Source organism: Rhinoderma darwinii, chromosome 5 (genome assembly GCF_050947455.1).
Source record: "Rhinoderma darwinii isolate aRhiDar2 chromosome 5, aRhiDar2.hap1, whole genome shotgun sequence".
NCBI classification, from domain to species: Eukaryota; Metazoa; Chordata; class Amphibia; order Anura; family Rhinodermatidae; genus Rhinoderma; species Rhinoderma darwinii.
The window spans coordinates 57,399,908-57,426,314 of record NC_134691.1 but is presented as its reverse complement, the minus strand read 5'-3'; the positions used below and the strand labels follow the sequence as shown (position 1 = coordinate 57,426,314).

General features: G+C 43.2%; 1 protein-coding gene across 1 annotated transcript in view; it reads right to left on the bottom strand.

The window, feature by feature from the left end:
• Positions 1-685: 685 nt before the first annotated feature.
• The window catches only part of CNGB3 (cyclic nucleotide gated channel subunit beta 3), a 230,407-nt gene continuing 204,685 nt past the window's right edge, over positions 686-26,407 (bottom strand). The window contains exons 19-21 of the mRNA XM_075828074.1: positions 19,804-19,981; positions 1,116-1,196; positions 686-1,067 (exon numbers count right to left, since the gene is read on the bottom strand). Coding sequence (XP_075684189.1) covers positions 915-1,067; positions 1,116-1,196; positions 19,804-19,981 — 412 coding nt within the window. The 3' untranslated portion in view covers positions 686-914. The remainder of the gene's footprint in view (positions 1,068-1,115; positions 1,197-19,803; positions 19,982-26,407) is intronic.

The window sequence follows — 26,407 nt, the reverse complement described above, 5'->3', positions numbered from 1 at the left end:
ACTCTATACAGCAGAGAGTAGCTATGATTAAGAACTGAAAAGTTTGAAACGCGTAGGCGTTCTCTAATGAGATTTTTTAATTTCTTGTTTTAATTTTGACTTAAATAAACAGTTTTGTATTTTTTCACAGCCCCTCAGGCCCTGCACTAAGCATGACACAGTGGGGGAGATTTATCAATACTAGCGCACAATATGATGAATCTGCTGGTGTCTTAAAAGAATGCCAGGTCAGATGCTTGAATGGAGCTAAGCTATGATACCAGACGCAACCAATGGACACAGTTTCTGGAAAAATAAGAGCAAACCCTTTATTTCTAATCTTAGACAGCCCTTTAACTTTTCTTCACTGACAAGTATACATTTTGAATAAAATGTCAAAAACCTCTTCATATTAAAAGGGTATTCTCAGAATATAGATTTATCACCTACCCACAGGGTAAGTAACAAGTGTCTGATTACTGGGACCCCCACCAATCATTAGAACAGGGCTCCTGAGGCCCCCTTTCCTCCTCAATGCAATACTGCAATGAGGAGAACTTTGAAAGGAGCGGAGGACGAGCATGCCTGATGCTGCTCCATTAAAAGTTTATGGAACTGACGAAAACAGCCAAATACAGCATTCAGCTTTTCCCGTCAGTCCCATAGACATTTTATAAAGCAGCAGAGTGCATGATCGAAATCCGCTGTATTCAAGCTCCTCCTCACTGCAGGGGGGTGTTGGGAATACCTGTTTTAGTGATCAGTGGGATCCCTAGCGATCAGACACTTATCAACTATCAAGTGGCGGTGGAGGTGATAAATGTCTATTCTGGAAATATCCCTTTAATGTTACCAATATTTTCCATTAGATATAACTTGCAGCTATAATGAAGATACTGTGAACGGATGTTATCAGTCCCCCAACACCGCAGATATTAAGCTTTTTTTTCCGTTTCTCTCACTTCCACGGTAAGAACTTCTCCTTCTCCAGCTTTATCTGAACGAGACATGCTTATAATGTAGGATTTGTTCTTTGCTTCTGCATCTGTTTGGGATGAGATGACATTATCCATCTTCCGTTCTTCTTTCTGGCTATGTGGCGCTGGCTTGCAGGGTTCTTGTGCTTTCAAATTCACACTTTTATCCGGTTCACCTTGATTTAAGGGTATTTCATTCTTGTTCGTAGCTGCTCCTGCAATGGCATCTTCTGCTTTTCCCTTAAAAAAAAAGTGGAGCAAATATGTTTTTTGTATTGAAATAACCGAGAAATAATAAAGTAATGTCACATTAAAAGATATGTATGTTCTGCGGCTGCCACCAATCATCCTAAATGGTTTGATATCTACTTGTAATAAGTAGTCGTCGTCTGTTCAGTACATCAGGGCAGAGGGAAATTGTAGCAGTCACTGTCGGAGTAATAAGCTATTGGAATACCCACCTCCTCTTTTTGCCGCATCAAGTCAGATTCTGACTTCTACCACAAATAAATCTGAGCCATTATGTTGAAATATGTCTTGAAAAATGGAAAGTAAGCAGTGCAGCCGTTCACGTCTAAGATATTGCAATACAAGGAAATATGGGAACAGCTTTCTCAGTAAGCAAAATGAGAAGGGCGAAGGTTACATTTTCAACAATAAAATGTTATATGGTAACATTGGTTCTGTGCTTTTCTGCTGAAGGAAACAGATAAAATACTAACTAATGATACAGGACAAGAGCAACAACAATTGAACTACTTTTTTATACATTCAAGTTAATGTCTACATTTATTTCATAACATATCTTTATAGGGGTTGGAGCCCTATTTTTCATATGTACACCTCCAAATATCCTGCTTCCCTTGACATAGTCATAGTGATAAAGAAGCACTCCGGTTATATATGTTTTTGGCCACATAAACTCTGCATCAGTAGTTTAATAAAAAAATTGCATCATTAGCGAAGTCCTTCATCCTACCCCGACCTCATGAATTTTTCCTGCAGCAGCCATGTTGGGACCTTCTTCTTCTTAATCAGTTTCTGGATACCATCCAGACCTGCTCCCTCTTGCCTCATGTTGCTCAGCCTAGAAAGGAGGGGTTGGTGGTCTAGGAGGGCGGCGTTTAGACAGCATGACGTGGAGGACGCAAGTTTTAGGCTTCAGGAAGTGGTTGATGCAGCCTGATTATGACCCCCAGCTCATACAGAATATCATACACATGGCCACGGGCCGTCAGGCTCACTCACCTCCAGATGCCCGCAGCCATGGATCTGTGAGCGCTGGCACCCATCTCCTCCTCAGGAGACGCCAGCGCTCACTTCCGCTTCTCCCAGCCGGGTCCCGTAGGGTGCGCACCTGAATTCAAGTACTAAATTAGCCCATGAGCACCCTGGACTATAAGAGGGGCCCAGCCCCTTCCTGCCTTGCCTGAGCCTTGTTGTCGTTACCTTAGTCTGTCTATGCAAAGGGTCACCTAAGTGTTTTCCAGTTCCCAGTGTTTCCCGTTCCTGCTACCTGTAACCTGTATACCCTGCTATCCTCGTCAAGTACTGTGTTGAGCTGAAGTCGTGCTGTGCTGTATACCACGCCTGGTACCTGCCTGCTGCTTTCTCCCAGCTGAGCCTGTCTTGCTACTGTCTGAGCTACCACAGGTACACTATATGAACTATAGACTGTGACCTGTATCCTGTTGGCCAGCTGCCATACGGTCAAGGCGGTACGGCCCAGTGGGTCCACGTACCCAACATGACACAGAACCACTGTAAAACACGTAGAATTAGAATTTTGTGACCCAACGGCTTGAAAAAAAAAAAAAAAGGCACAGATTTTTGGGCTGAAAAGAGCATTCTATATAGGTAATAAGTACACAGCTATATTATGGGACATAAGAACTGTCTATGCTTGCAAAAAAAACCTTTCATTGAACTACTTCTTTAAAGGGAATCTGTCAGCAGTTTTGAGCCGTCAAAACTGCTGACAGCACTATACACAGGGTTGGGAGTGAAGCATAACTCTACCGGTGGTGTCAGTCATTCAAGTACTGTAGCATGACCGAGAATTTATTGCAACGTTTAGTGAGGAGAGCCTGGAGCACTTGAACATCAAGGGGCCGCCTCCAGAGAACTTGCAAAATGGGCGTGACTTAGATGACCGACACCACCGGTATAGTTACGCTGCACTCCCCTGTATATAGCGCTGTCAGCAGTTTTGAGAGCTTAAAACTGCTAACGGATTTCCTGTAAGTGATAGAAATCTGACTCCCTCAAGCCACCTCTAGAGGGCGCTCACTAAATATGAATTTATACAGCCACTACTGAGCACAATGGTTTCATGCACTTACATGTCCACGCTTCAGCGTCATCTCTTCCTCCCTCCAGCCATTGCCCGGCCATATGAAGGGAAAAATATTTAAACTCTCTATACACTGATCACAGTGCCACTTATAAGGTGTTTATACCCTTGTTAGGCTATTTACCCTGATCTTCTGCATAGTATTAGACTCCACATGTTAAGAAGCGTCTGTGTCTTTAAGATCGTCATGACTACTAATCTAGCTTCTGGGCGGTTCTGTTTACATCCTGAGCCTATCCCACTTCTCTGTCCTCTTCCTGTCAGGTGTAGGGTGGGATATTTATACCTGGCCTCCTCCCTCTTTCTTTCTTTGTGAATTTTCTCCTTTGTTAGGTATTGTGATCAAGCTCTCACTTACCCTGCACCCTAGACTTCTGGACTTCTTGGAAACCGACCTCGGCTTGTCTCTCGTTAACCCCTTTTTACCGATTTTGATTATCTGCTCCCGACATCTGCTGTACCTGATTTCCACTCGCTCTGTTTTGGACTTTCTGTTTACCCTCTCGCTGTCTGGTTACCTGTTCAGGTGTAGCCTGCATTGCACCTCTTATCTAACACTTATCTCTGTTAGAACAACCTGGGTTCTGTGTAGCATAATCTATCCCGCCTTTCGGTGGGTTCTGGCGAATACCTGAGAGTAGCCTAGATTCTGTCGATCACAGTTGTGACAGATTTGGGGTTGCGGTTTTATTTGCACGCTTAGGGTATGTTCACACGTAGTGACCAAAAACGTCTGAAAATACGGAGCTGTTTTCAGGCGAAAACAGCTCCTGATTTTCAGGCGTTTTTGTAGCAACTCGCGTTTTTCACGGCGTATTTTACGGCCATTTTTGGAGCTGATTTTCAATGGAGTCAATGAAAAATGGCTCCAAAAACGTCCTAAGAAGTGACATGCACTTCTTTTTCATGGGCGTCTTTTTACGCGCCGTATTTTGACAGCAACATGTAAAATTACACCTTGTGGGAACAGAACACCGTAAAACCCATTGAAAGCAATGGACAGATGTTTGTAGGCTTATTAGGGGCGTTTTTCAGGTCTAATTCGAGGCGTAAAACGCCCGAATTACGTCTGAAAACACTGCGTGTGAACATACCCTTACTCCCGACAGTCTCCAGCAGCCTTTTGGGAATTGCGCAACCAGTGAGTCCATAACATATTTATAAGCCCATTTTATATTATTTTTTCGCTGTGGAACCTAGTCTTGGCAGATCAAATGCATAATCTGACTCAGCTGGTACAAGGTCTGGCCATACGGACACAGCGGCATGAAACAGCATAGGCCCAAGCAGTCATTCCATCTCAACTCCGATTGAACCAAAGGTTAATTTACCTGATCGTTTCTCTGGAGATCTTAAGTCTTTTGTCAATTTTCGGTAGAGTTGAAACTTATATTTTCAACTAAGACCAATCTCCTCTGAAACGGAGCAACAGCGAGTGGGTATCGTCATTTCTCCCTTGCAGGGCGATCCTCAAACCTGGGCCTTTTCTTTGAGACATGATGCCCCTGAACTTTCCTCTGTGGAAGTCTTCTTTGGGGCCTTGGGTTTAATATATGGAGAACCAGATATCAGTGCAGTGGCTGAGGCCAATCTGTTGTCTCTCCAGCAGGGACGGCGGCGTGTCGAAGATTATTGTTCGGAGTTTAGACGATGGTCCATCTCTTCACAATTGAATGATGCTGCACTCCCATTTCAATTTCTCAAAGTTTTATTTAGAACCCATGAGAGATCTCCTTATAAATTACCCTCCACCCTTGTCACTAGAGGATACTATGACCCTTGTTGTGCGTCTGGACCCTACGAGACCGCGAAAATGAGATATCGGCAATGGTCACTCCCTTTTATGCGCTGAGCTCCCTTCATCTGATGCCCATGCAGTTGGGCTCTACTTTGTCTTCCCAAGAACGGAGGAGACTTTTTAGAAAACGCAAGGGGCTGTGCTTCTACTGCGGGGACGCTGTTCATACTCAAGAACTGTTCCAGGCATTCAGAACATCCAGCTCTGGAAAACTTCAGAGCCTAGATGGTCCCCGGGAATGCCATCTGGGCAGTCAGGTTTTTCCCACATAGTTCAAAAAAATAAATCCTTTTGCCTGTTAATGTATGGTTTAATAATGTTTGTATTTCTGGTCCAGCCTTCGTAGATTCTGGTTCTGCGGCTCATTTCTTGGATTTTCAGGTTGCAAAGAGAATGGCTATCTTGTTTAGTTGATTACCCCCAGTCATAGTCTCTGCTATTGATAATACTCCTCTCACTCAAGGGCCGGTCAAGTTCTCTACTCCACCTATTACATTGAAAGTGGGTACTTTGCATACCGAACAAATTACTTTCATTATTCTAGAAAATTTACCTTCTGAGGTATAATTGGGTATTCCATGGTTGCAGATACATAGTCCGGTTATTAATTGGGTAAAAGCAGATTTGATTAAGTGGAATGCTAAATGTTACGACTCTTGCATGTTTTTGTCTACTAGTAATGTATCTTGCCACACACCATCGTTGCCTGAGTGTATTCAAGATTTTGAGGATGTCTTTTCTAAAATCGGTTGGGAATCTCTGCCTCCTCATAGGCCGAATGACTGACCCATTATACTTCTCCCAGTTTACAGCGAGATTACGCTTGCTGTGCTGTAAATCCCACACAAACGTTACCGAAGTGTCAGGATTGTGAATAGACATCCCGTCCTGGCTGGACGCGATGTCTATTTACTGTCAAGACACTTCAGTAACGGTAATGTGTGTGTGTATGTAACTGCACATAGTGAACAACGCAGGATCACTATGTGCAGAGTAAATGAATGGAGAGAAGTGTATGACGCTGATTGGTCAGCGTCATACACTTCTCTCCACAACGCCCACTTGGTCAAAAGTAAAAACACGCTCAGTTGTCCATTAAGAAAGTCAGTAGCATAAAGCTAAAATCGCTCATAACTTGGTAAAAATAGATTGTTTTTCTAAATAAAAATCACTGCTGTTATCTTCATTACAGATCTAAACTCATTATGTACAAGATAGGGCACTTATAATGTGGTGAGAGAGCCTATTTAAGGTCCGTCCTTCAAGTACTGAGGGAAAATTGTCTTTACGCAAAACTTGAAAAATTTATTTTTGGAGTTCAGGAAGTTCATTTTTTGGGGTATGTTCTGTCTCCTAATGATTTTCGTATGGACTCCGCTAAGGTTCAGGCAATTCTTGATTGGGCCCTACCCATTTCACTAAAAGCTCTGCAGAGGTTTTTGGGTTTTGCTAATTATTACCGAAAATGTATTCAGAATTTTTCCTCCTTTGACAAATCTTTGACGGATCTTACAAAAGTGGGTTATGACCTTGTAAATTGGAAACCTACTGTGCCTTTGAAAACGTAAAACCATGGTTCATAAAAGCACCTGTATTTGTTAAACCTGACCTTTCTAGTCCCTTTATTGTTGAGGTTGATGCCTCAGAAATAGATGTTGGGGCTGTGTTGTCTCAAGGGTCTTCTGTATTGACTAATTTGCATCCCTGTGGTTTTTTTTCTCGCAAATTTTCTGCCACAGAAAAGAAGTATGATATAGGTAATCGTGAGCTTCTTGCTATTGAGTGGGCAATTGAAGAGTGACGCCACTTTCTAGAAGGGGCTAAACATCCAATTACTGTACTGACTGACCATAAAAACATGACTTTTTAAGAATCAGCAAAAGACTCAATCCCAGGCAGGCTAGCTGGTCCTTGTGCTTTACCTGATTTGACTTTATTGTAACCTACAGACCCGGGTCTAAAAATTTCAAGACTGACGAATTATCTCAAAGTTTTTGCTCCTCACATGTCCCCGACATTCATCCTGAAACTATTTTATCTAAGGGAATAGTGGTTTCTGCAATATCACCTGACCTTGCAACTGAGATGAAAGAATGTCAGCAACTCGCTCCGCAAACCATTCCTGTGGGCAGGTTGTTTGTACCTCCTCAGTTATCATTTTGTTTGCTCAATAAGTTACATGATTCTGTTTTGTGTGGTCATCCAGGGATAACTGGGACTAAAAGATTAGTCTCGCGGCTCTATTGGTGGCCGTCTTTGTCTAGTGATGTGAGTTCCTATGTCTTTGCTTATGATGTCTGCGCTCACGCCAAGGCTCCTCGAACTCGTCCTATGGGTGAATATCTGCCATTGTCTGTTCCACAGAAACCTTGGTCTCAATTGTCAATGGATTTTATCACTGATTTTCCTCCCTCTGAAGGGAAAACTGTCATTTGGGTGGTGGTGGATCGTTTCAGTAAAATGTGTAATTTCATTCCTTTGCCTCAACTCCCTGATTCCAAGACTTCGTCTAAATTATTTGTTGATCAAGTGGTTCGTCTGCATGGTATTCCTGTAAAATATTGTCTCTGATAGAGGTGTACAATTTGTGGCTAACTTCTGGAGAGCCTACTGTAGGAAACTTGGTGTACAGTTGTCGTTCTCTTCTGCATTCCACCCTTAGACTAATGGACAAACTGAGCGCTTTAATCAAACCTTGGAACAATATCTTAGGTGTTATATTGCTGATAACCAGGCTGAATGGGTCTCATATCTTCCATTAGCGGAATTTGTTTCTCTTGATACCTCGCCGTTTTTCTGTAATTATGGTTTTCATCCTCGTTTTGGTTAATTTTCCACCTCTTCTAGTGATAACCCTGAGGTGGAAGTTGAATCAAATAAACTGTGCACAGTTCGGGCTCAGTTTCAATTGAAATTCAAATGCTGACAAAAAACGTACGGTGGGTCCTGTGTTTGGTGTGGGGCAAAGGGTGTGGCTTTCTAATAAAAATCTCAGAATGAAAGTACTGTCTCGTAAGTTTGCTCCTAGGTTTATTGGTCCATATCCTGTATCTTTTCGTCTGGCCCTTCCTCCGTTTTTTAAGATTCATGATATTTTTCACAAATCTCTCCATAAAAAATTTCTTCCACCATCTAATCCCCGCAAGAAACCTCCTCCTTCAGTTCAGGTGGAAGGAGATGTGGAGTTTGAGGTTCAAAGGATTGGGAATTACAGAAGGGTTAGGGGTACTCTCCAGTACTTGGTGCACTGAAAGAGGTATGGGCCGGAGGAATGAACTTGGGTTCCGGCCTATTGTGTACATGCTGGTCGTCTAGTTAAAAGCTTTCATTTAAAGTTTCCTTTGAAACCTAGGCCGAGGTTTAAGGCTTCCGGTGGCCCCTTGTAGTAAGGGGGTACCGTTAGGAAGCGTCTGTGTCTTTAAGATCGCCATGACTACTGATCTAGCTTCTGGGCGAATCTGTTTACTTCTTGAGCCTATCCCACTTCTCTGTCTTCTTCCTGTCAGGTGTAGGGAGGGTTATTTATACCTGCCCTCCTCCCTCTTTCTTCGCTTGTGAATTTTCTCCTTACTTAGGTGTTGTGATCAAGCTCTCACTTACCCTGCGCCCTAGACTTCTGGACTTCATGGAAACTGATCTCGGCTTGTCTCTCGTTAACCCCTTGTTTACCGATTTTGATTATCTGCTCCCAGCTGGTTCTGACCTCTGCTGTACCTGATTTCCACTTGCTCTGTTTGGACTTTCTGTTTACCCTCTTGCTGTCTGGTTACCTGTTCAGGTGTAGCCTGCATTGCACCCCTTATCTAACACTTATCTCTGTTAGAACAACTTGGGTTCTGTACTGCAAAAACTATCCCGCCTTGCGGTGGACTCTGGCAAATACCTGAGAGTAGCCTTAGATTCTGTCAATCAGAGTTGTGACGGATTTGGGGTTGCAGTTTTATTTGCACGCTTACTCCCGACAGTCTCCAGCAGCCTTTTAGGAATTGCACAACCAGTGATTCCATAACACCATATTTGACCCGGCTTGTTTGGCTCTTCTTCTGTTTAGTACCCATTGTACCGCATACCCGGGTCCACTAGATCACTAATGCTTAACCTTGGCTTGTCTGACTACCCTCCCGAACTACCCCCTACTGTACCGCATACCCAACTTTGATTGACTGCTTTTTTTGACCCTTGGCTTCTCTGACTATTTTTAATGCTTCACCCCTGGTATCTTATCTGTATTTATCTGACTCCTGTTGCTGACTTCTGAACTGTCTGACCACACTTTTATTCCATCTCCTGTATACCCTTTCTGATACGTTATGGAGACTTTTACATTTGTCTTTGCCCATAGAAACTATATCTGATATTTCTTCCGTTTGGTCTGATTCCCCTCCCGCTAAACGTTATCCAGAGAATTAACTGCCGGACTAGCTAAGTCGTGGGGCCAGCTCACTAGCTTGAATCTTAACCGAAGTTATAGAAAAGGGCTTTAGGTCAAATTGTACCATCTGTTTGGTTCTTTCCCTGGGTATCGCAGTGATCAAACGGGAGCTGTAAATATGTCTGTGCAGTGAGCGCCACCTACTGGTGGCTGCAAGGAAACACTATGGCCCACAATTATTATTTAGGTTGCGCCTTATTTTGGTAAAAATGATCATGGTACAGCAGTGCGGTTTACGTGAATGGGCAGAGCATGCAGTGCCAGACACAGCCACATGTGTATGGATATGGCTGTATAACCTACTCTAGGATGTGCTGCTGCCCCTTCGTCCGCTGATGGCTTAATCTAAGAATGGACCATTAATGTAAAATTCTGGAAACCCCTTTAACTATTTGCAGGAACGAATCTGTGCTTCATTTTAAACCAGTAGGGCACTGAACATTTATAGAGTGAATTACGAAAAGTTTTATATACAATAAAAATAATAACTGGGGGTATTTATCACTATCATTCTGTTTTTATTTTACTATTGTATAGAGCTGAGGGCATCCAAAGAAATCTCTAAATGTGTGTGAAGTGCTGAGTGCAGGGATGTTTTGTGGCCTTGCTTTTCTGTGCCAACTCATTTTATCTTGTGGACATGATGACAAATTTGTTTCGTATTAATATTCCAGGAAAATGAGTCCTTTATAATGTCTATCTTATGGTGTAGCCCGACCTGAGAAAGTTATAGATGACTTGTCATCTAAAGTCTGTGAGGCGACCGCACGTGTCCAGCCTCAAGCTGAAGACCAGATCTCTAGAAATCTGCCAAAATGACCAGAGTCGTCTAGTAGTAGAGAAATTACAAAGTGGTTTAATCTCCAGCATTGTACTTTTCTGAATGTTCCCGGCGTCCTTGTATTAAATCAGTGTTACCAGTGCAGCATATTGAATACATTTCATCCACAGTCGAAACTTCCTAGAAATAAACTAAGTCAAGTGGAATGAGGAAGAAATACAGACAAGCCAAGATTAGCCACAGACCCTGTTCCCTTTATGCAGCATTGACCCCTTTAATACCAAAATCCTTGGTGGTCTATGGCGGGTATTGAAGGGGTAGCCTCATGTTATATATTTATGGTATATCCCCATACTGTACAGTCTACCTGCCTCCACCTGTGCCCATCTACAGGTGTGTCTGTACTCTGCCTGCCCGGATCTCCTGCTTGTCTGGCTAGGATTCTACTTGCTGATTCTGTAATGCATTTCTGGTTTTCAGTTAGGCTTTGTTCACATCACGTCAGGATTCCGTTGATGGGTTCCATTGGACCTTTCTGTCAAGGGAACCCATGAACGGAATCCAAACTGAAACAAACGGAAACCATTGATCCGGTGCAAATGGATTCCGTTAGTCACTGTTGTTAAAGGGTTCTGTGATTTTGACGGAATCAATACTGTGGTCGACTGCGCTATTCATTCCGTCAAAACAAAGGAACTTTTACACAACGGTTGACAAACTAAACCAATTGCAGCAGATTCGTCACCATTGAAATCAATAATAATGCAAACGGAAACCTATGGTTTCAGTTTGGGTTCCATTTATGGGTTCCCCTGACTGAAAACTCAGACGGAACCCATGGACAGAGCCCTGACGCAGATGTGAACGAAGCCTTAGCTTAAAGGAAATAGTGAATCATCGTGTCCTAGTGACTTTGAATTAGCAATGCTATCAAAGTGTGGTTTGTACAATGTCTCATCATAATCTCAGTTATTTCCAGGCTTCTTTAGAGCACTGTCTACCCAGCTCTTGGTTGGTTCCATATTATAATTCCTCTGCTTATGCCATCAGTCTTTTCTCCTGCTGTATTTGTGCTGTATTTGTGAATGGCTATCCATCATCTTTGCTGCGTGATGCATTCATCGACCTTTCTGTAGAAATGTATCACTAACAGCAGAATTATAATTTCCTCTCTATATAAACCACACTTCTATGACCTTGAGCGCAAGTCTGCTGACCTTGAAATATTACACTTTAAAAAGAGAGTTAGATTATGACTAATGTAGATATATTTTACTAGAATGGAATATAGGACACCATATTCCAATGAGCGAACACCTTATTTATATAAGTGTATATTAATGGTGTATTAAGTTGTATGAATTTTTTTTAATTAAATGTAAAATATTTTAAACTAATTTAAAGAAATAACAGAATTATTTCTGTCTAGGAAAAACATTAGCAAAAAGTATCAATGAGTCACAGCTATGGTGCAAGTAGAACCGAAAATATGGGCATATTATTACATCCTACTTCCGCTCTTAAGACCACAATAGGACGTAATGATAAACCCATTGGATGGCACTGGCACAGGAGCTGTGCCAACGCCATCCGCAGCTGGTGCCGGCTGTAAGATTCATCCGACATCCCGCTGCAATAGCCAGAATCAGAGAGAACTCTGATCCTGGCTATTTAACCCCTTAGATGCCGCTGTCAATGGCAACTGCTGCTTCTAATCCAGTAACCCATAGGTTTCCATGGCAACCGGGAGCCTAACAAAGGCCCCTGGGCCTGTCATGACTATTTGCCTAATAATAGATTGCCTGTCAGTTATAAACGGACAAGCAATAATGCTTTAGTATACTAAGTATATAAAATCTTACAGAAGCAATCAGAAGATCGCATTTTGAAGAACCCTTGCAGGACTAAACAAATTATTAAACACAGTTCAATAAAGTTTATTAAAGGAAAAAGAAAGGGTTCACAGTATAAAAACAATTTGTTTTTATTTTGAAGAAGTTATAAAAAAATGTAGAATACTAATATACGGTATCACAGCACTTGTAATGACCCATATAATGAAGTTACCATATTATTTAAACCACACGGTGAACAGCATAAAAAAAAAAAACAAGAAAAACCTTAAAAGGGTTATTCCCAAAATCTTAAAATTATCAACAGGATAGTTGGTAATTTCCTGATCGCTGGGGGCCCCACCGCTGGAACCCTCACTAATGGTGAGAACTCGGGTTCCGAATACCCACATGTGGTTGATCAGTGAGGAGGACATTGAATGGCGCGGCGATCGAGCATGAACTCTGCCACTCCATTCAATGTCTATGGGAATGACAGAAACAGCCAAGGACATAGCTTGGCTGTTTCCGTCATTCTCGTAGACTGTGACCAGAGAGACAGCGCACCTGCTCAACCGCCACTCCATTCAAGTTCCTCTTCACTGTGGGGAGTGCAGTGAGGAGAATGTGGGGCTTCGGGATCCCCATTCTCATGATCAGTTGGTGGCTGGACCCTCAGCGATCATAAAATTATTATCTATCTTATGGATAGGTAATAATGTATGATTTTGGGAATACCCAATGGTGGAATTGTTGGTTTTTTTTTTCAACACTCCCCAAAAATATTAATAAAAGTTAAATCAATATGTACCTCAAAATAATGCCATTAAAAACTCTACTCGTCCCAGTAAAAAAAGATTATAAAGTGAACTTGTCATTTTTACTGCACGGTGAACGCCGTAAAAACAAAACCCAAAAAAGAAAGTCAAACTTGCTGTTTTTTCCCAATCTTCCACAAAAATAGTAAATACAATATGTAAAAAAACAAGCCCGGCTAGGTCAAAGGAACATTTTTTACAATTTATGGCGTTAGGAATACAGTGATGTAAAAAGTCGCTGCGTCCACAATGTCCAAAATAGCTGCGACGTGAAGAGTTTATGCACCTAAACCACCTTAAAGGGCATCTGTCAACAAAGCAGCAGCACAGTAATATAACTTTATTCTTCATATGCAAATTAGCTTTTTGGAGAAATGAGGGCGTCGCTGTTGCTCGAAACTGCCCTACCTTCTATTCCCAGTCCCCCCCTAATTTTTAAAAACATATTGTACATTTTGGAACACAGGTGGACTAAGAATTGTTATGGGTTATTATGCCCCTTACCACTCGTGATAAAGGTTTATTTTATTTTATTTATTTTTTAAATAATACAATGTTTTTGTTTCATACCAGGGGAAGCAGTATTTTTCAAGAATGTATTTATATTTAAAATCTTTATTTTCATACAGAGAGAACAGTAAATGTTTATTCCCACATATCACCGGAAAATCCGAAAACCCCTTTAACCTCTTAATGACCAGCCTATTATTTTTTAAGTTTTTCCATCGTCGCATTCCAAGAGCTATAACGTTTTTATTTTTGCGTCGACATAGCTGTATAAGGTCTTGTTTTTTGCGGGACAAGTTATATTTTTTAATAGCCCCATTTTGAGGTACATATTATTTATTGATTAACTTTTATTAACGTTTTTGGGGGGGAATAGAAAAAAATCTCAAATTTCGACACTCTTTTTTGCATCCTAAATCTACGCCGTTTACCGTGTGGTATAAATAACAAAATAACTTTATTCAACGGGTTGTTACGATTGCAACGATACCAAATTTGTATAGTTTTTGTATGTTTTACTACTTTTACACAGTAAAAACGCTTTTTTTTCAAATTGATTTGTTTTTGTGTCTCCATATTTGAAGAGCCGTAACATTTTTTTTTTGTCGCCGATGCGGTTGTATGAGGGCTTTTTTTTTGTGGGAAGACTTGTAGTTTTTATTGGTACCATTTTGGAGTAGATGCGACTTTTTGATCACTTTTTAATCACATATTTTAAAGTCAGGATTCATAGAAAACAGCAATTTTTCCGTAGTTTTTTTATTACATTTTTTACGGCGTTCACCGTGCGGGTTAAGTAATGTAATAGCTTTATAGTCGGGGTCGTTACGGACGCGGTGGTAGCAAATATGTGTAACTTTTTTACTTTATTTTGTTTTTTTAATAGTAAAGCATTTTGTAAGGGTGAAAAGTAGGTTTTTCATTTTTTCACATTTTTTTATTAACTTTATTAAACTTTTTTTTTAAACTTTTTTACTAGTCCCATTAGGGGACTTTAATATGCGATTCTCCGATCGCTATTATAATACACTGCAATACTTTTGTACTTTTTTGCAATACTTTTTGAGTGTATTACTGCCTGTCCGTTTAACACAGACAGGCATCTGCTAGGTCATGCCAGAGGCATGATCTAGCAGGCATTCGCTACAGGCAGACCTGGGGGCCTTTATTAGGCCCCCGGCTGCCATCGCAGACACAGATACTCGGCGATCTTATCGCCGGGTGTCGGTGGGAGAGAGAGGGAGCTCCCTCCCTCTCTCAAAAACCACTCAGATGCGGTGCTCGCTATTGAGCACCGCATCTGAAGGGTTAAACGGGTGAGATCGATACTAATATCGATCTCACCCGGTCGAGCAGGGACGCCCCGAGCCCTCAGCTACGTCTGGCACCTGAGAGCAGGGAGATTTGACAGCTCCCTGCTCTGTTTACTTTATTCTGATGCAGTGCCGTGAAAAGGCTTATGCATCAGAATAAAGCCCGTTAGTGGCCGCCGTGAAAAGGCGTATTGCCGGTCACTAACGGGTTAACCCTTTCATGACCAGGGTTGTTTTGGGCCTTCATAACAAGAGCAATTTCAGCTTTTAGAATGCTGCATTTTAAGTCCCGGTTCCCACGGGTCGGATATGCTGCATAAAAACTGCACAGCATATCCCACCTGGAACCCAGAGCACATTCCGTCCGAAAAACCGAACCACATTGTGGTTGAAAAAAAACCAAAAGCAATTCATACTTACCGTGGCTGTGGTCATGGTGATGCCTCCCTCCTTTGCCTTCCAGTCCGGCCTCCATGGATGACGCTGCAGCCAATGTGATTGGCAGCAGCAGTCACATGGGATGAAACGTTATCCCATCAGGCCTGACTGCAGGAAGAATAAGGGAGTTTCTGAGTTTATATTTTTGCGGCAGAATCGCTGTGATTCTCCTGCAAAAGTTGCAGCACTTGGCTTTTTGTTGTGGGTTTTGCATCCCCTCTGAATCCAATAGGGAAATCCTGCAGAATAAATTGACATGCTGCAGCATTTTTTTTCAGCAGCGTGGGCATAAAATTTTTAAAATCTCATCCAATTTGCTGCTACTGTAAATGTTGTGGAAAAGGTGAGTTTTATTTTGGGTTTTTAGACTACTCCAGCATATTTCGTTTCTTTTTTTCTGGGATGAACTTGACTTTGTGATTTAAAATTGGAGCCAATATGAATTCATTTTGTATTTTTTTTTTTTTTAATACGTCATAAACTGGAAAAAAAAAAGTTTGTCCTAGTTTTTCATGCTATGTTGTAAGGTGAATCCTCTAATTCTCCCGCACATAACGATATCAAATATGTGTAGATTGTGTAATGTATGATGTCGCTATAGCGCAGAGATCAAAGACCCATAGTTTTGCTATATTTGTATCACCCTCTCTTAGTTTTAGGCCTCATTTACACGAGCGTAATATACGCGCGTGCGACGCGCGTGCTTTTCACGCGTGTCGTACGCACCTATATTACTCTATGGGGCAGTGCAGACGATGCGTGAGTGCGTTGCGTAAAACTCACGACATGTTCTAAAATTCTGAGTTTTTCATGCATCACGCACCCATTGAAGTCAATGGGTGCGTGAAAACCACGAAGGTCGCACGGAAGCACTTCCGTGCGAACTGCGTGATTCGCGCAAGAGCTGTCAAACTGAATGTAAACAGAAAAGCACCACATGCTTTTCTGTTTACAAACATCCGAACGGAGTGTCTTACACATGAGCGAACCGACGTTTACCGGGTTCGGCCGAACTCGTTTTGACCGAACCCGGCAGGAGACAGTCACTGTGCAGGGTGCTGAAAGAGTTAAACTGTTTCAGCACCCTGGACAGTGACTTCCAGTCCCAATACACGTGAACGTGTAAAAAAAAAAAAAAGTTCTGACGTACTGATAACTCCCGGCTTCTTCCTCCAGCCTGACCTCCCGGGATGACAATTCAGTCCAAGTGACAGCTGCAGCCAATCACAAGCCAAGCACAGGCTGCAGTGGTCACATGGACTGCCGCGTCATCCAGGGAGGTGGGGCCAGATGTCAAGAGAGGCACGTCACCAAGGACGCGTCACCAAGGACGCGTCACCAAGGCAACGGCCGGGAAGTTCTCGGTAAGTACGAACCTCTTTTTTTTTCAACAGGTTACTCGATATGGTGATCGGAATGCACTGTCGAGGGTGCTGAAAGAGTTACTGCCGATCAGTTAACTCTTTCAGCACCATGGACAGTGACTGACGTCGACTAGCCTCATCTCTATGATGGCGGCTGCGCGAAAATCACGCAGCCGCGCATCATACACGGATGACACACGGAGCTGTCAAGTGCCTTTTGCGCACGAAAAACGCTGCGTTTTTTGCGCGCGCAAAACGCACACGCTCGTGTAAATGAGGCCTTAGACGTAGACTCCGTACATGGTGATCATTATCCAAGTAAAGAATTGTTTTAGTAAAGGTGCAAAAGCATAAAGGGCCAGGTTAGAACAGACTAAGACTCGTGTGCAGTGGTAATTATTTTATGTTTAACGTAACGCACATTCTGCCTGACGGGAACGTAGTAATGCCTGAGCAACTGACACCCATGCAAAACGCGTTCGTATCACTCAGTGTTTCAAATTGGTGCGTGTGGATTTGGAGAGATGTACACTTTTTTGGGAGGAGGGGGGGTATTTTTTTTTTTTTTTACTTACTTAATTTGGACATTTCACTGTATTTATGCATTAATTGTTTTTTTGTTTTTTTTACTCTAGGGGCACAGGTTAGCAGGGAACACATTATCTATGTGTCCCCTGCTGTCCCCATATACAGATCACTGATAACAGTGATCTAATGGTAACAGCCCATTAGATCACTGTTATTAGTGATCTTTATACATAGACCTCACATGGCCTTATATTAGCTAAGAGATAATTTGCTGAGAATGAAAAAAGACGTTTAATCATTAATTTCCTTTCGCAGCTTTAGCTGTTTGAATGTAAAAACTATTTCGTTCTGCAGCAATATAGGAGCTGTAATTACTTTGGCGTAGTTACTCATTATATACCTTTCTTTTCTCTACTAAAGATTCTGCGTCCCAATCCAAAAGACAAAAAACAAAACTGGGCCCCCCACCTACCATGTGACATTGATAATACTGGCATCTTCATAGGGCATGCTTACACGGCGCTAAAAAAGAAAACACTTGTCAACGTTTTAACTACACTAGCGTTTCTTGTGAAGTGCTTCTTAAAATACAGGCATTTTTGATGTGTTTTCCACTTATTTTTTGATACGTTTTTTGCATGTAATAAGAATTCCCATTGGCTATGGGAACACTGGGCACGTTTTCGATGGGTTTACACATCAAAGAATTGACCTGATGCTAGACAACGTGTTTACCCATTGATTTGAATTGAAAGCTTAATGAAGCGTATTTTGGCGCATAAAATGTACCAAAATACACATCAAATACACGCCGTGTGAACAGGGCCTTACGTGATTCAACAGGGTAATTAAATATTTTTCTACTTGGGTCTCATCAGCCAGGACGTGGTTAGGACTGGCCTTCACGATTGGTTTTAGTCATTATTCCTAAAATTTGTCTCCTGAACCCAGTAGTACATTATAAGCAAAAAAGGAGTTGCTCAACCAGAGATTGATGCAACCATAGATAAGCCTGTTCATCTTATGATCACTTCTGTCAAAACTGCCTCCCCAGCCGCGTCTCACCAACAACTAGAGGGCACCTCGCCAGTAAGGCCCGCCTTACAGTTTGAAAAAGCACTGTGGTAAAGGGGCTTCTTCAGGCCAACTGCTACCTTTGCCGCCCCCTATAGATTAACAAGGTGACAACTGCTGCTGGAGCTGTAATGCTTGTCATTGGTAGTTAGAAAACATTCTAAAAAAAATATTATAGCTGAGAAATGGCTGAAGATATCTTTTAACCGCTACCCGCACCACGATGTAATAGCACGTCATGGTGGTGGTGGTGGGGGGGGGGGGGGTAACCCACCGCTGAGCCCACTCTGTACGCAGTGGATGTCAGCTGTGTATTACGGCTGACATCCAGGACTAACGGGCAGGAACAGCGATCTCTGGGGGGACTAGTAAAATGTGTAAAAAAATGTTTCATAAAGTTTTTAGTAGTGTAAAAAATAAAAATAAAAAATAAATAATTAAAAAAAAATTATATGTTCAAAATAACCTTTTTACCAATTTTCCCCTAAAGTAATGTCAAAAAATAAACAAAATTGGTATCACCGCATCCGTAAAAGTCCGAACTATTACAACATACCAGAACAGTTAATGCAGTAAAAAATGAAGCCGCCAGAATCACTATTTTTTTGGTCACTACATATTCTACAATTTTTTTTATAAAAAGTGATCAAAAAGTCTCCTGTAGCCCAATAGAAGTTACACTTCGCCCCGCAAAAAAAAAAGCCTTCATAACGCTCAATTGACAGAAAAATAAAGTTATGGCTCTCAGAATGTGGCGACAAAACACAAATTTTATTTTTAATTTGTTTCTTCCTTGTAGAAGTAGTAAAACATAAAACAAAACTATATAAGGGCCTGTTCACATCACCGTTCATTTCCGTTCCGGGGTTCCGTCGGAGGGTTCCGTCAGGTGAACCCTGCAACGGAAAGTGAAACTAAAAGCACAGCTTCCGTTTCAGTCACCATTGATCTCAATGGTGATGGAAACATCGCTAATGCTTTCCGTTCGTCACCATTCCGGCTGGTTTCCGGTTTTCCGACGGAATTAATAGCGGAGTCGACTACGAATCAATAGCGGTGTTAGCGATGTTTCTGTCACCATTGAGATCAATGGTGACTGAAATGGAAGCTGTGCTTTCAGTTTCACTTTCCGTTGCGGGGTTCACCCGACGGAACCCTCTGACGGAACCCCCGGAACGGAAAGCGAACGGTGATGTGAACAGGCCCTTAATTTGGTATCGCCATAATCGTATTCATCAGTAGAGGAAAGACGTAAAATCAAAACCCCTCAAAATAGCTGTTTTTCCTCCTATTCCACCCCACAAGGAATATTTTTCCAGTATCCCAATACATTATATGGTACATATGTGCCGTGAAAAACTACAACTCTTCTCGCAAAAAACAAGCTCATATGGCTGTATCGACGGAAAAATAAAAAAGTTATGGCTTTTTGAATGTGGGAAGGAAAAAAAATTCAAACGAATATCCAAAAAATGGCTGTGACAAGAAAGGGTTAATAACTTGACAGAAGAAGACAAGTCAGTAATTTATTCTCTCATTAATAAATATATAAATACTAGTTATATATGAAAATTTGCTGCATCTTGTATTATGATCTTTAAGTTCTTACCAGTTGGGCTCGTTGCTTCCTTACCATCTGTAATAAGCGTAATCCAGGTTTGTCAGCGGTAGCTGACATCAAGGTTTTGAAAAGACGTGGTGTGTCTTGTTTAGTGGGTATCAGGTGGGTAAATCCTTTCCTTATAACCGTGGGTGCTGTTGGTTTTCCCTTATCCTTTAACAATTTCCTGTAAGGTTAGAAGGCAACATTTGTTAGAATTTTTTTAAAAAAACAATAAACATGTACACGAGAAAACCAATGCCACCTAAAAAAAAATAAAAAGATAAAAAAAAAATATATATATATATATATATCAGTTATAACATTGACACCACTGACAGGTGAAGTGAATAACATTGATTATCTTGTAACAATGGTGCCTGTCAAAGGTTGGAATACATTAGGCAGCAAGAGAGCAATCAGTTCTTGAGGTTGATGTGTTGGAAGTAGGAAAAATGGGCAAGTGTAAGAATCTGAGTGAATTTGAGAAGGGATAAATTATGATTATTAGACGGCATGGTCAGAGCATCTCCAAAATGGCAGGTATTGTGGGGAGTTTCCAGTATGCAGTGGTTAGTATCTACCAAAAGTACTCCTTGAAAGGACAACCAGTCAAGCAGCAACAGGGTAATGGCCGATCATTGATTGTGTACGAAGCGAAGACCAGTCCGTCTGGTCCGATCCCACAGAAGAGCTGCTGTAGCCCAAATTACTAAGAAAGTTTGTGCTGGCTATGATAGAAAAGTGTCAGAACATGTAGTGCATTGCTGCTTGCTGTGTTTTGGGCTCTGTAGCCATAGACCGATCTGAGGGCCCATGCTGACCCCATCCACCGCCGAAAGTATCGACAATGGGCACAAGCATCAGCATCAGAACTGGACAAAGAACAATGGAAGAAGGTGTAATGGTTGGATGAATCACGTTTTCTTTTACATCATGTGGACGGCTGGCTTCATGTGTGTCACTTACCTGGGGAAGAGAAGGCACCAGGGTGCACCATGGGTAGAACACAATATGGGGGAGACAGTGTGATGCTCTGGGCAATGTTCTGCTGGGAGACCATGGGTCCTGGCATTCATGAAGATGTTACTTTGACACTTACCACCTACCTAAACATAATTGCAGACCAAGTACACCCCTTCATGGCATTGGTATTCTATAATGACTGTGGCCTCTTTCAGCAGGATAATGCGCCCTGCCACACTGCAAATTGTTCAGAAATGGGTTGTGGAACATGACGAAGAGTTCAAGGTATTGACTTGGCCTTCATACAGAGGTGTAGCTAGGTTCTCCAGCACCCGGGGCAAAGATTCAGTTTGGCGCCCCCCCTCTTTCCCGACATCTCCTTCCCCCTTGCTAGGTTTGTTTTCTCTACCAATCAATGACATGTCATTTCTTTTCCACATTTCTTTTTATGTAACTCGAGTATAAAAAACATTTGTACATTTTACAAGCAATATAGTTCTATACACAACACCAGAACAAAGCTCAGTACATATATACAGCACCAGAACAAAGCTCAGTACATAAATACAACACCAGCACAAATACAGCTCAATTTAGTTCAACCCCTGCTGTATAGGTGTGCACTAATTTGTTTCTAGCTCCCATCATGGCCCGAACAATGGTAAGGATATGCTGGGAGTTGCTGTTTCACAAAAAGAAATCATATCATAATCATACCACCCATCATCTCGCTGCAGATGATGCAGTGACTACAGTACTGATTAGAGGCAGGTTAAACATTTACAATAAGTGACTCACCGGTGACGTCTCAGATTCTAGTTCGTTTTCTCCATCCGATCCAGACCTCTATGATGACTTTTCCCGGTCACAGCCCATTTCTGCAGTTTGTCTTCAGTTTCTCACTTTTCCAACATTTCTACACCTATAAACAAAGATAAAGCTCTCATTATACCACACACTACGCCCCTAAATATAATAGCGCCATACACTGCACCTCTAATTATAAAAGCACCATACACTGTGTCACACACACACACACACACACACACACACACACACACCCACACACCGTGCCCCCTGTAGATAGTGCCCCAATAGAGCCCCCTGTAGATAGTGCCCACATATAGCCCACCCCTGTATATAGTGTCCCACAAATAGCTCCCCCTATAGTGCTCCACAGATAGCCCACTCCTGTATATAGCCCCCTGTAGATATAGCCCACCTCTGTATATAGTGCTGCACAGATTGCCCACCCCTGTATATAGCCCCCTGTAGATATAGCCCACCCCTGTATATAGTGCTCCATAGATAGCACACCCCTGTATATAGCCCCCTGTAGATATAGCCTACCCCTGTATATAGTGCTCCACAGATAGCCCACCCCTGTATATAGCCCCCTGTAGATATAGCCCACCCCTGTATATAGTGCTCCACAGATCACCCATCCCTGTATATAGCCCCCTGTAGATATAGCCCATCCCTGTATATAGTGCTCTACAGATAGCCCACCCCTATATATAGAGCCCCGGTAGATAAATCACCCTGTAGATAAAGCACCCCTGCAGATAAAGCCCCCCCCTGTAGATAAATACCCCCCTGTAGATAATGCCACACATTTTTTTTATTACGATAAAATAACAAACTATTCAAACTCACCTTAATCCCGTTCCCACGCTGTCCGGCAGTAATGGATACCTGCTCTCTTCTGCGCAGGTCTCCTGGGGTTGAACGAAGCATCTATGATAGGCACTGATTGGCTGGGCAGAAAAATCTTTCCCTGTCAATCAGCGCTTTTCAATGACGCAAGCGGCGCAAACTATCGCGCCGCTTCACTCGTGGAAAGGCGCTGAATGGCCAGGCACGGAACATACCCGGCCATTGATTGCTTCTAATTGTACCTGTGTCCTATAGATGCAGGTACAATTATAGTGCAGGAGGGGGTGGCGCTGACTCTAATTTGCGCCCGGGCACATGCCCCGCCTGCCCCCCCTAGCTACGCCCTTGACTCAATATTCTCCAGATCTCAATCCAATCGAACATCTATGGGATGTGCTGGAATAAACGTCTAATCTATGGAGGCACCACCTTACAATTTACAGGACTTAAAGGACCTGCTGCTAACGTCTGGTACCACAGCACAGATTCAGAGGTTTTGTGGAGTCCATGCCTCGTTAAGTCAGAAAGTTTATCTTCAATGGCACGAAAGGGACCTACACAATATTAGGTAGGTGCTTTTTTAGTTATGTACATAAGGATGTGTCCAGTATATAATATTGATCCTCTATCCTTTGATGTGGGTCTGACTTCTACTACCTCCACAATCAGCAGAAAGAAAGGATCGCAATGATTGCTAAGTGGTGCAGTCTTTTCACTGCAATACCCCACACAGCGCTACTCTGTATGGTGCTGAGCTGCAGTACCAAAAACAGCCCACAAACATCGATTTTGCTGTTTCAGGTACTGCAGTGAAGGGGGTTTTGGACCGTCACGGATCACTCATTAATAGCCTGTTATATATATATTAATATATATATATATATATATATATATATATATATATATATATATATATATGTATATAAGAAGAAATATTAGAACTAACTTGCTGATTTTGTATAAGTTCCCCTCAAGATGTTAAAACAGCTCTGACCGTTGAGGTATGGACGTTATTGGTGGTATTTTGACACCAAGACTTTAGGAGCAGAGCATTTAGGTCCTGCAACTTGCCAGATGAGGCCTCCATGGATTGGACAGGGGTACTTTGCCTTCAGCAATTTTTAGGTAGGTGCTGTTGGTTTGCTTTCTTCCCATAGTACTATCTCCTACACAGGAAAGCAGCACAAATGCACCCGGCCGTCCACATGATGAGCAGGAAAACGCGTCTCATCGGCCAAGGCCGTCTTCTTCCATTGCTCCATGGTCCAGTTCTAGTGCTTGTGCCCATTGTAGACGCTTTTGGCAATGGACAGGAGTTAGCATGGGCACTCTAACCAGTCTGTGGTTACGCAGCCCCAAATGCAGCCAGAACTTTTTCAGCAATTTGTGCTACAGTAGCTCTTATATGGGGTGGCATTAGACAGGCTGGCCTTCGCTCCCCACATGCACCAATTCACCGGTCTTTCCTTTTTTGGTAGCTATTAACCACTGCATACTGGGAACACCCAATAAAACTTCCAACACATCAGCTTCAGGAAATGACTGTTCACTTGCTACCTAATATGTTCTACCTTTTGAAAGGCTAATGAAAATTTTTTACGTTATTCCTATTTTTAAGACAATGGAACCGAGCTGCAGATTCCCTTTTGAATCCTTCTTTGTTCACAGCATTAGAATAGTATGAAGTCTTGGGCCGTGTAAACGAGCGCGATCAAAGCGACAGCTCATTGATCAGCGCTCGTTTGCTCCTTTCACAAGGAGTAGAGATGAGCGAACCGGGACAACCGAACCCGGTTTCGGTCCGAACATCGGGAAAAGTTTGATTCGCAGCGAATCCGAACTTCACCGGGTTCGGCCGAACCCGGCTAAATTTTGGCGCCTGCCACATGTTAGATGTAAAATGGAGGATTTCACAATATCACCTGACATCAGGCTACCCCATAATGCCTTGCAAACGGCTCTCCCAGGCAATCGGGAGGCAACATAGTGATGATGATTTGTTTTCCGCGAGTCAGCCAACGGAGTGTGTTGCGGCGGTGGTGGAGGTGGAAGCGGTGTCCGAGACGCATAGCTGTGGTAGTGGGGGTGTTGGTGGTAGCCGTGGTGGCAGACGCAGTAATGAGGGGGGGCATGGAGCCCGCCATGATGTCACATCACATTCACAACACAGTGACAGAAGTGGCGGGGATGATGAGGAGGGCTATGATGATGTTGTTTTAGACAGGACGTGGGAACCAGGTGACGAGGTGACGACGGCGTCAGAGGAGGAGTGTAGTAGTGGCGGCACTGGCAGTGATAAACAGCCAAGCCGAGGTAGGGGCAGAAGTCAATCTGCAAAACGTTGCAGCGGTAGGGTCAGCTCAGGAGCCGGTGACGGCGACACTGATGCTACTGGTGTAGGCTCCCGAAAAAAGCCTGCCAGACAAGGGGCAAGCTCGGGTGGTGGTGGTGGTGGACGTGGTACTACCTCTTTACGGTACTCTGCCGTGTGGCAATTTTTCTGTACCTTCCCGGAGGACGAAAACATGGCACAGTGGCGTATCTGCAAACAGAAAGTAAGGCGTGGGCAGGGCAGCAATGTAGGAACTACCGCTCTACGTAAACACATGGAGCGGCATCACAAGGCCATGTGGGACAATCGACATGCCCCACCATCATGTACATCTAATGAAGACCCCTCTGCCGCTGCTGCTCCGAGTCCCTGTCATCTAAGTAGTAGCCAGGCCTTATCCACCATGTCGTTGTCATCATCATCATCACTGTCATCTAGTGCTCCTCCTACGTCCCGTCAGTTATCCATAACGGAATCGTTGTCCAATAAGCAACAATATATACCCAGTTATCCACTTGTCGTGCGGCTTAATTCACACCTGGCTAAGTTGTTGGTGGTGCAGTCGCTGCCGTACCACCTGGTCGACTCCGATGGCTTCAAGCTATTTATGGCGTGCGCTCAGCCTAGGTGGCGAATACCTAGCCGCCATTACTTCTCCAAAACAGCTGTCCCTGCCTTGCACAAGCACGTGGAGGAAAAGGTGGGCCAGTCCTTGCAATTATCCGTGTGCAGCAGGGTACATGCCACCGTCGACACGTGGAACAGCAACTATGGGCAGGAACAGTACATGTCTTTCACGGCCCACTGGGTCAATATTTTGCAGTCCGATGCACCACCGCAGCAATGCCAGGCATTACCACCTCCACGCTTGTATCTTTCTGGTTCAACTCCTGACACCAGGCGCCTACCATCCTCCTCCTCCTCCTCCTCCTCCGACAGGACACAGCGTATCTTCCACTCCTCCTCCCTCCTCTTTTCATAGGTGCAAGGTGAAGCGCCACAACACTGTCTTACACCTGCTGAGCCTGGGCGAGAAAAGCCACACAGGGCAGGAGCTGCTGCTGTGCATCAAGGAGGAAATCGCACGCTGGCTGTCTCCTCTGAAACTCACACTGGGCAATGTTGTCTCTGTTAACGGGAAGAACGTTGTGGCTGCACTGCGTCTAGGTCACCTGACACACACTCCTTGCATGGCACATGTGATCAATCTGGTCATAACACGCTTCTTAAAGTCATATGTTGGTTTGAAGGGTGTGCTGGCCATGTCCAGGAGGGTTTGCGGTCGCTTTAGACGTTCGTATGCATTTAAGCACGCCCTCCTGGACTTGCAGCATCAAAACAATCTCCCAGAACACAGCCTGATTTGCGACGTTCCAACACGCTGGAATTCCACCCTGCACATGTTGGACCGTCTGTACGAACAGCGGAAAGCCGAGAATGATTTCCTGATGCAGCAGACGGGTAGCGTTTGGAGCCAGTGTAATTTCGAGCTCAGGCACTGGCAGCTGGTTAGAGACGCATGTCGCGTTTTGTGGCCCTTGGAAGAGGCCACACGATTTGTGAGTCGTGACGCTAGCGGAATGAACGATGTTATGCCGCTGATATTCATTATGGAGCAAACGCTCACAGCGATGATTCAGCAAAGGATGGAGGAAGGAT